Raw genomic sequence first — 10412 nt, forward strand, 5'->3', positions numbered from 1 at the left:
TGTCTGTTTTATTTCCAGCTCTTCTGCCCTTGACAGAGGTGACCCCCGCCTCCCCCCCATGTGTCCGGCTACTCACACGACCTGCAGGCTCCTCTCGTGGCCGTCCAATTGGACTTTCAGTTTGTGGAGCTCCTCGATCTCACGGTTGTGCCGCTCCGTCTTGTGCCGCACCAGGGAGCGGTAGAAGTGGATGGTGAACACCACGAAGATGAGGCCCACGGGCACCATGATGATGGTGGACACCAGTGCGGCCTGCCAGCCCGTGTGGCTGGTCGGCCCCAGCTTGGCGCTGGGCCCATCCTTGGTGATGGAGTCCACAGGGAGGAACTTGATCCAGCACAGAAGCACGACCTCCGCCAGGAAGAGGAGGATGCCCAGGACGGTAGAGAAGCCCCAGGCCAGCTCGATGTAGGGGTGCATGCGCTCATGGGGCGACTCGCTGATGGAGTTCAGGTTGTGGATGTTGCTCACAGCCTCCACGTTGGGCAGGATGCAGGTGCTGATGAGGAGGGCGAAGAGGTGGACCGCCACCAGCACCGTGGTGCAGGCGCTGAAGGCGATCAGGAGCATCTGCGGGTACTGGTACTGCATCTCCAGCTGCACCTCCACCATGGCCACCTGCAAGACACAAGGGGGCAGCGGGGGTGAGCCGGGGGCAGCCCTGCTCGGGACAGCGAGCTTAATGACCAACGAGCGCCCCCAGTCCTCGCTGCCGGCCTAGCACGGGCTGAGGGCAGCATTCTCAGGAGCACACGCTGGCCACAAGGCCGCGGCTCGGAATCGTGCAGGCCCTTTGGCCGTCAGCACGCCTCCCTCCCCAAAGGCAGCTTTGAGTCCTCCAAACCGCCGGCTTCTGGCACATAAGTGACAATTAGGAGCGGCTGCCCTGGGCCGTCCGCATGAGGAGTCCCACGGCTAGAGAGGGAGACTTCAGGACAAGCAGCAGCGGCAATCGGGGATTCTAGGCCAAGTGGTGGCCCGGAGAGGCCTCACTCAGACCCGCCCCTCCAGCAGCCGTGCGCGTGCACACGTGCACAAGTCAGGCTTCTTAAACAGTCCGCACTCTCCATCCCATGGTAGGAAGGGGCAGCCCCTTCTGCAGGGAGCAACGTGGCAGGAGGCACGGGCAGCTGGGGCTTCCTGCTCCGCCTTGGACACGGGGCTGCAAAGCCCTTTTCCCAGCCTTCCCAGAAGCCTATAGAAGTATTTACTAAGGGAGAGCCCCTGCCTGCCATCTCCCCATTTCACAAAGGGGGAATTCACCAACCCCCTGAGAAATCCCTGAGGCACAGGAAGGTGAGCACACGTCCCCATGTCCAAGGCAGAAGATGCCACTACCTCATGCAATGACTACCTTCACACGGGAGGGGGCGGAGGGGGGGAGGGTCTTTGTCCTGGCCTCAGGAGATACCTGGCCCAGACAGAGAGGACCTGGAGGTCACAGCAGACCACAAGCTGCAGACAAGTCAGCGGCACAAAGAGGCTACAAAAACCTGAACTACCTATGAGATGGGCCGCAAGCCTCCAGGCCCAAGTCGCCCCTCTCCTTTCCCTTCGTGACTCGATCCCTCCTGGACAAGCTCTGCTCCATCCAGGGCACCTTATTTTCAAAGGGGAGAGGCAGAAAAGATGCGGAGCCCCTTGGCAAAGGCATTAAGGGGATGGAGAATGGGCCATGTGTGGAGAAGCTAAAGGTGTTCTGGTTCGGGTCATTCAGAAAGCGCTTTGGTCTCGAGGGAAATGGGGGGGGGGTCTATGCTGAGACTCCAATCACCGGCTCTCCGAGGCAGCAGAGGGCCTGGCAGGAAGACTCGGCTTCAGGGAGGCCCAAGATGTCGTCGCCACCAGAACAGAGACTAGGAGAGGCCGTGTGGCTCCAGCCCCGGAAATCTTTAGAGCAAAACGGGCTTCTGTAGAGCCAAGACGGGAAGGGGCCCGCCGGCCTCCAGACTCTTCTCCGCCACAACCTGCCATCGTCCTTTTTCTATGCTAACTTTTGCTGCTCTCTTCAAGAGCATCAACAATTACTCGATCTGACTAATAACTTCTCAGTCTTCGTCCTCTCTAAACAGACCGACCAAGGGGCAAGATTAAGCACCTCCTGTGTGCCAAGCACAGAGAACCCATCTCTCCTCACAATGAACTTTGATGGAGTATTTATCTCGACTGCAATAAGAGACAATTTTATAGAGAATATAAAGCACACGCGTGTACACACGTGACAGATCAATAGCCAGATATGGTGCTCTGGGCCCCAGAAGTTGGGGAGGCTTCCTGCAGAAGGAAAAGAGGGACACTGTGACATGGAGAGCGGGAGGGAAGGCCTTCTGGCCTGGAAGATTCTGTTTGATCCCCAGCGCCCTGGAGATCCATGGAAGTTGGCTGAGTGCAGGAGTCACCCGGTCAGGTCTGTGTCTGAGGGAAATGATTTTGGAAGCAGTGGGGGATGGCCTGGAGTGGGGAGGCCCACGAGGAGGCAGCTACAGTCATCCAAGCGAGAGGTGATGAGGCCGAAGCTCTGGGGGAGGAGAGGAGTCAGGGCCAGAGGCGTGGATCTCAGAGATGTCCAACCTCAGGGCCTGGGGACGGTGATGCTTTTTAAAGAAACAGAGAAGCGTGGACTCAGGGACGGTTTGAGGGGAAATGATGAGTTCAGTGTTAATCACGACAAGTTAGTAATGCCCCTGAGGCCTGGGTCGGACTGGAAGTGCCCAACAGGCAACTGGTGAGGGCTAGATGTGGGCAGATGAAGGTTAAAGCTACGGGAGCTGCTGACACCCTGAGAGTACGGAGGGCACAGGAAAGAACGATGGGAGACTCTGGAAGTACCTGACATCTGTCCTGTCCTCCCATCCCACCTCCCCATGACAACCCCTCCCAAGTGTCCCTCGTCCCCAGCCTAGCTGAGGCGAGCCATCGGGTGCTCCATCCCTGGAGCTGGAACAGGCTGGGTCCACAGTAGCAGCTGCCCTGCCTCAGGGTACAGAGCCCCCTTTCTGAGGCCTAGGAGAGCAGTGGCTGGAAGCCCCTGCTTAAGTCTTGGTTCTTCGGAGACTAACTTGTGAGTCCTTAGTCAAGTCCCTTCTCCACTCTGGCCTCAGTCTCCCCGTCTCTAAAACGACTGGATGAGCCTTGATGGCCCCTAAGGTCCTTTCCATTCTCAATCGAATGATCCTGTGACCTTCTCTCCATCAGCTGAGCCCTCCTCCAAGCTGTCCTTTCTGCTGGGGACCCCCATCCTCAAAGTCAAGAGTCCCCCCTGCCCCCCGGGCTCTTTCCTCCCTCTTGTCCCCTTCATCTATCAGTGGCCAAGTTTCATCAGTTCTCTCTCCATTTCTTTCATTTCTCCTCTTCGCCACTCAGAATCAGTTCAGTTCAAGGCTCCCAGCCCCCACCTCCCACCTGGAATGCTTCGTGGGCCTCCTAATCAGGGCTCCCCTTCCAGGCTCTCCCTTCTACCTACCTACAAACATCACCATCCTACGGCACAGGTTCAGTGCTCGGTGGTCCCCCCCCCCCCCCCTCCGTGTCCTCTGGGATAAACTATGAACTAAATCCCCCGCCAGACACTGACGGAGGCCCTCACAGCCTGGTTCCCACCTCCCACCCCAGGTTCATACTGCCACATCCAGTATTCCTCAAGCACACTGCTCCCTCCATCTCCCACCTCCGTGCTTTTGCCCAGGCTGTCTTCTCATGTCTGGAATGCCTTCATTCCTCTCATAAGCCTTGTTTTCTGAGGCTGCCCTTCCCCAAATGATGTCCTGCTTTCTCGTCTGTGGCTATGGGTCACAGCATCCCCAGAGGACCACTCTGGGCTACTGAGTCCCAACCCTTCACTGGACTGAGAGCACGAGGGGCTGGAGGTGAGGGTCCTGTCCAGGGCTGTGGAGGCCAGATGCCGACTCCAGCTCTGGCTGTGTGGCCCTAAGGTCACCCCAGCAGGATGTTCCCGCACCCCACCCCCCACGTGGGGCCAGCGGTCTGCACACAGCAGGGCTTTCACGAACGGGAGCTGACTGTATGTGAGAGCTACGCCTGGGCCTCATCTCTCCAGGAGTCATCCTGAGTCTGTAACCTCCTAAACCACTCAGAGTTGAGGCCTTTTCTCTTCTGCTCCTCCACTTGGCTGGGCATCCTGTGAGCTGGGAAAACAACATTCCTCAGCCTCCAGTCTTTTGCAGATCCAGAACGTAAGGAATTTCCAGGCCCCGGGACTTGGTTAAATGGAAAGCTTTTGGCTGGATTTCTTCAAAAACTGCCGGGTAAATCTGGGTATCTGACACTCGTTGGGAGTCAGCTTTTCGGCCCCTTAACGATGCCCTTCCGAGATATCAGAAGAGCAGCTGACTCTGCCTTCCACACTAGCCATGCTCCCTCCTCTAGGTGCCTCGTGGGTATGGCTCTGGGTACAGCCTGTCATCTCCCCAGTGGAACAGAAACAGAAGGGCTTTCAGAAAGTGGGATTTGCTCCGTTTTTGCCTTTTTATCCATCCCCAGCCCCCAGCACAGTGCCTGGCACACAGTAGGTGTGCCCTTCAGGCCTGCTGGTCTGAGCTGAACTTTCTGATGGCTCCATCCCTCTGCTGAGGCATCCTCCGTGTCTAACATCACTGGGGCCACTCTGGGGCAGCACAACCGGCCCACAGCTCCCAGGCCAATCTTTCACCTCACAGCACAGGATTGACTCTGGTCTGGCAGAAGCCGGGCCTTCTGGGGAGAGTTAAGTTTTGTGCCCTGGACCCCTCCCTCCCCAGGAAACCGTCACAGACCTGACAGCAGCTAGTTCTCAGGGCTGGAAGGGATGCGAACGAGAGCACTTGGGGGTAAGGACCTCTGAGGCTGGGGATCCCCCTTTCACTCCTTCCTCAGTTTCTCCAGCTACAAAATGGGCATAAGCCTTGACCCACTACCTCAGTGGGCTGCAATGAGAACCAAACAGAAGGATGCATGTGAAAGTCCTCAGTAAAACGTAAAGCCTCCGACATCAAGCGTTTCTCCCAGCACACAGCATGCAATTCATCCAGCCCCTAATGGGCTAACTCGCATGTGTGGTCCAGAAAGGCTCCTGGGAACTGTGATCTGGGCCTCAGCAGGAACCTCAACCCACGCCTCCTCGGAAGAAGTCAGAGGCGGCTTCCTGGTTGCCCCCGCCTCGAGGAGGCACCAAAGGACCCCGGCAAACACAACAAAGTCCTGCTGCCAATATCTCCCCATCCCAAGAGAGCAGGGAAAAACTCACCATGGCGAATCCAGACAACAAGGCAGACGTCCGGCTGGAAGCTTTGAGCTTGGCCCTGCTCAGGTAAAGCTTCCTCCAAGAAAGGGCTTGAACTGAATGATGATTAGAAGTGACCAACTCCAGGTAGCTTCGACGAACCCAGTCCCGATAATCCATCCCTTTATTACCTGGTTCGGAGCAAGCAGGCGGGGAAGGGTCCACGGGGACATTGAGCTCTGCACTCATGATGGAAGCAAGGCTTGGGGGAAAAAAATAAGAGAAAACCTATGTTCCGAGGGGGGCCAAAGACATCGGACAAGCCAACGACAAAAGCGAGTAAACACGTTTCAGAGCTCATTTTGTGCGGCAGAGCCAGTCAGCTCTAGAACTCTGTGGTGGCAAAATGATCTGATAAGCAGACAGCGGAAAAGGAGGAAAAAAGCAACTCTTTCCTAATAGCAATGCGTGTTTGCAGAATTCTTTATGGGGCAGGAAGTAAAGCTGTGGTCATCCCCATTTTAGAGATGAAGAGATGAAGAAACTGAGAAGGGAGGCTAAGGGGCTGCTCCCGAGGCTTGCCAGCCTGTAGGGCACAGCAGAGTCGGGATCTGAAGACTGAGGCCTCCCCCTCCTGGGCCCTTCCCCTCACATCCAGCTGCCCAATTGCTGCCCAGTTTCATGTTAGGAGGTGGGAGGCCAGCCTCAGCTTGGAATGCAAGAAGATGAAGGCCCAGCCCACACGGCAGCCCCCGTCCCACTGAATTCAGCTGGTGGCTTTCCTGGCAGAGGCCTGCCTTGTGCTCCTGCACCTGCCTTACAATACCTGTAAAGCTTCCAAACAGCGTGTGAGTACACAGATGGAATAGGAAGATTAGCTAAAAATGCCTTGAACTCTCCCCAAGGAAGGAATCGTTCCAGCAGCACCTAAACCCTAATCTAACCCTCTGCACCTGTCTACACTGGAGAATTTCAGGGAACACCCACGACCGCTGAGGCTTCCTAGGCCACACTTTCACATATCTCTGCAGACAAAAATCTCGAGTCCTTTTTCAGTGTCTGAACCAACCGCCTCAAGGCAGGCAGGAGAAACCGTATTTCCGCAGTGGCAGATGACCGTCTTAGCTACATAAAGATTCCCCCTGTGGTATTTTACAATGAAAATGGCTTTCTATCAAGCTTAGGGTTAAGTCATCATATTTCACAGACTTCAAAAAAGGTTGTCACTCCAAATAACCCAAAGCTATTAGCAGGTCTCCATAGAAACAGTTCAAAATGTCTTCTGGAACTGGAGCCTGGGGAGAGGGATTGTGGCTGTTCAGTCATGCCTGACTCTAAGACCCCATTTGGGGTTTTCTTGGCAAAGATACTGGAGTGGTTTGCCATGTGCTTCTCTAGCTCATCTGACAGATGAGGAAACTGAGGCAGAGTGAAGTGACTTGTCCAGGGTCACACACAGCTACTAAGTATCTGAAGCCAAGTTTGAACTCGGGTCTTCCTGACCCACCATACCCAGGTGGAGGGATGGGTACCAACTGTGAATTTGGCTTTGAAGACTGGAGCTACAAATAAGAGGATGTGGTCTGTGAAGTCTTGTCAATCAGAGCCTTCATCTCTAGCCAATCCAACACAGGTTTCAGGGAAACGGGAATTCTACGGGTCAGGATATGTCTACACACAACAAAGGGGCCAAGTCTGTGCAGACCACTGGCTAGAATGCAGCCCTCCCCCATGTAGGGCGGCAGCCTCAAGGTCACTGGCAAGGTGCTGCCAGCAGGCTTGGCACAAGAGGCCGACCCACAACACACAGCCTATGGGCAAAGGCTGCTTAGGGCTCTGCCTAACAAGCCAATCCGGGGTTCTGGAGCCCGGGGAGCTGAGCAGGGTGAAGGGGGGGGGGGAGGAGGCGGCATCCTACCAGCAGGCACGGCTTTGCCCCTTTCTGCCTAGAACTTTGAAACTTCTCCGGAGAGTTTCAGGAAGAGTTTGTTGGGGCTGATCTTACAGCGCTTCGTGGCCTACAAAACTCCCAGGGAAAAACTCGGGCTCTTTCCAACCGGGTTTGAGAGATTCCTGGCGTCCCCTCCCCGCCCCCTCCCTCCGTGCTTGGTCAATTCCAGGTAACTGACACTCCCCGGGAACAGCATCTGCTCCGCCATTCGACATACTTCCTTGGGGAGGATTCAGGGGAAATAACCCCACCTAACCATTGGCTAGCTCTGGGGAATCTGGTAACTTCCTAATTAGGCACTGCCGGGTTCTTCAGGTGGCTCTCCTTCCCCAGCGTGGCCGGTGGCCGATCTGGCCCCATTTTATCGGACTGTAAGGTGGGAGGAAAATGCAAAGAGATGCGGAATAGGCAAGAAGGCCGGGGGATTAAACTGCTTTGGAGGGGGCGGGTTTGTGGGTTGACAGTCAAGACAGCAAATAGGATTAACAATAGGGCCTGGGCAGGTTGCCCCATCCCCCAGCCCCCTCTTCACTTTCACTCCGCGAGCTCCCGTGGAATAACGCCACACACGCATCCCTCCCCAATCCCGGCTTCTGCCCGCAGCCCCCTTACAACCTCGCCGCGGCAGGGATAGGCCAATGCCGAGCATCTCCCGCGAGGGCTCCGCGGGGATCTGGTAGCAGGAACCTTTCCCGGCGGGAGACACCGCCGTACTGCGGGTACAAGGGTACCAGAACCGCAGTAGCGATTTCCCCTGAGACGCTCAACAGCCCGTGGGTGGGCATCCAGACAAGAGGGGGGAGGGGGGGCGTCTCCAGCAGATCCTTCCCCAAGAAACCTGCATTCACCGGCTACACACACGTACCCCCTTCCGTAAGAAGAGCGGCATCCCTGCACCCCGCACAGACACCGAGCCACCCCCGGGGATCCTCCGGGAAGTGCATCCACGAGAGAGATGACCCTCCCCCCCCACACACACACATACACACCTATCTTTCTGCAGAACCGGCGGCCACGGACCACACACATAATCAGTCAAGTATCCCTCCAGAAGTGCATCCATGAGAGATGACCGCAGGCGCACACACACCCGGAGAGCCTTCCCAGACAGATGACTGCACACACACACACACACGCACGCACACGCCAAGCGCATCCATGAACTACACCCCCAAACGATGCCTGGCCACGCGAAGGCGTGTGCGCACACCCCCTCCCCCAGCCCACGCCTCGATGTAGACCTGCACGTGGAGCCCCAGCTGGCCTCCGACCCCCAGCCGCCAGGCTCCCCGAGCGGACTCTGCGCCCCGAACGCTCCCAAGCCGGCGACCCCGCGCGCCTACGACTCCCCAGGGGGAATTCTTCCCCGGCCCGCCCGAGTCCCCCTCCTCTGGCCGGGCTTCCGGGACTGCCTTCCATCCTGGAAGAGGCTTCCCGTGTGTGCCTAGAGGGGTCCGAAAGGCTCCACATCTCAGCGGGGGGTTCTCCGGCCCCTCCCCACGTCCTTCCCGCACAGGCACGTGACAGCCCCCCCCCGCGCGCGCCCCCAGTACTCACCGAGCGGCCGCCCCGCCCTCGGCTCTGGCTCGCTGCAGGCGGCGGCGGCGGCGGTGGCAGCGGCAGCCGGGGCGCGCCTCTCCTCTCTCCTTTCCTCTCCTCTCTTCTCCCTCCCTCCTTCCTCCACCTCCTCCTCCTCCTCCTCCTCCTCCTCCTCCTCCTCCTCCTCCCCCCGGTCTCCCTCCCGCTCCCGCCGCCTCCGCCCAAGCCTCCCTCACCTCCCCCGCCCCCGACGCAGCCGCTACCACGGCAACGACAGCTGCGGTCACGTGGGGTGGCCTGCCCGGCGGGGAGCCGAGGGCGAGGGGAGGTCACGTGGTGGCCGCGCGGGGGCGGGGCCGCGGCCACCTAGGCCTCCGCGCAGCGAGGGGTTCTTTCTGAGCGATCTCCGCGGATCCCCGCTGGCTGAGGTGCGCGTGCGTGTGCAGTGCCCAGTGGCGGTCACCCTAGCCTCATTTTACAGCTGGGGAAACAGCAGCATATGCTGCACCCTACCGTGTGCCGGGCACGAACTGAACCAAGCGCTTTGCAGAAAGGATCTCCCCAGGTCTTCACGCGTCCCCCCCACTCCAGAGACCTGGGTTCAGATTCCATTTCCGAATCGAACTACTAGTAGGACCCAATAGTCTCGGTTTCCCAAGATCCATCCCTTCCGCCTTTGGACCCCTGGACCCTCCTCCCCTCCTGACATCTGAGCCTGCCCACTCTTGCCCAGGAGCAATGGGCCCCCCCACGCCCTCACCGCCCACGCGCCAAGTGTCTGACAGCGAAGCTGAGCGAGTGGCCGGGGGAGCTCCGAGAACGAAGGCCACTAGGCTCCGGAGTCACCTGCCACCCGGCCTTGAACTGGGGGCAGGGCTGGACCCCCCCACGACCCACGTGTCCTCTCCTCTTCTCCTAAGGGACGACACCCAAGAGTTGCAGAGATACCATGTAGCAATGGCCACAGTTCTTGGGTTTGCTTTGGCAACTTGCAGATTAACTGAATTCATTGTCTCCATTTGTCTCTGCTTCTCTCCTTTGTTTCTAAGTAGCCGAGCCTGCCATCGAGGGGCAAAAGGGAATCGCTTGGTCTGGGCCTTTCCTTTTTCTCTTCTCCGTACTCTTCCGGCATTTCTAGAACTACCGGGCCAGTGTGGGGGGGAGGGGGGGAGACCACTCTTAACGCCTTGGAATCACCTTCCCACCAAAATAGAAGTTCTCCCTCCTCACTTGCACTCAGCATGCTTTTTACTGTTTATTATTACTAAATCTCTAAAACGGGGGAACAAAAGCATTTATAGGAGGGCCCACTAAGTCCTGGGCACGGCGATATTTCACAAGCCTCCAGCAGATCCCTTTCCACAACTGAGGACTGTGGCTAATTAGACTTGGTGTTAAAAGCTTGGGAAAATGTATACAATGGGCAAACCTCTTTGGGAGAGAGAGAGGGAGAGGGAGAGAGTTACAACAGTGAGGCCTGATTTTAATGGCCTAAAGAGCTGGTGATCAAAATGGTGATCAACAAGAGTTGAGTCTTATTTTTTTAAGTTTTAAGTTCTCGTGCTGAAAAGAAGACTTCTCAGCCTTGCAAAATCAATGCAGATCCAATAAGAGCTGCCACCCGATCTTCTTCCCTTCCTCCTCCTCCTCCTCTCTTTCAGAATCTTTTTCTATAATTATATAATTCATGTTCTTTCCCTCCCC

At 57.2% G+C, this 10412-nt stretch overlaps 1 protein-coding gene across 3 annotated transcripts; it reads right to left on the bottom strand.

The window, feature by feature from the left end:
• ORAI2 (ORAI calcium release-activated calcium modulator 2) lies at nucleotides 1-8784 on the bottom strand. 3 transcript variants are annotated; one of them, XM_044676451.1, is made up of 4 exons: nucleotides 8727-8778; nucleotides 5410-5480; nucleotides 5243-5334; nucleotides 1-618 (listed from the first exon to the last, which is right to left on the bottom strand). In XM_044676451.1, the coding sequence occupies exons 2-4, from the start codon at nucleotides 5465-5467 to the stop codon at nucleotides 73-75; spliced, it is 696 nt and encodes a 231-aa protein (XP_044532386.1). In that variant the 5' UTR covers nucleotides 5468-5480; nucleotides 8727-8778; the 3' UTR covers nucleotides 1-72. The 3 variants fall into 3 exon arrangements, with proteins under 3 accessions (XP_044532386.1, XP_044532387.1, XP_044532385.1); XM_044676452.1 differs by lacking the exon at nucleotides 5243-5334 and having other exon boundaries at nucleotides 8727-8784; XM_044676450.1 differs by having other exon boundaries at nucleotides 5243-5480.
• Nucleotides 8785-10412: the final 1628 nt, after the last annotated feature.

The sequence above is a fragment of the Gracilinanus agilis genome, chromosome 4 (genome assembly GCF_016433145.1).
Source record: "Gracilinanus agilis isolate LMUSP501 chromosome 4, AgileGrace, whole genome shotgun sequence".
Taxonomy (NCBI): domain Eukaryota; kingdom Metazoa; phylum Chordata; class Mammalia; order Didelphimorphia; family Didelphidae; genus Gracilinanus; species Gracilinanus agilis.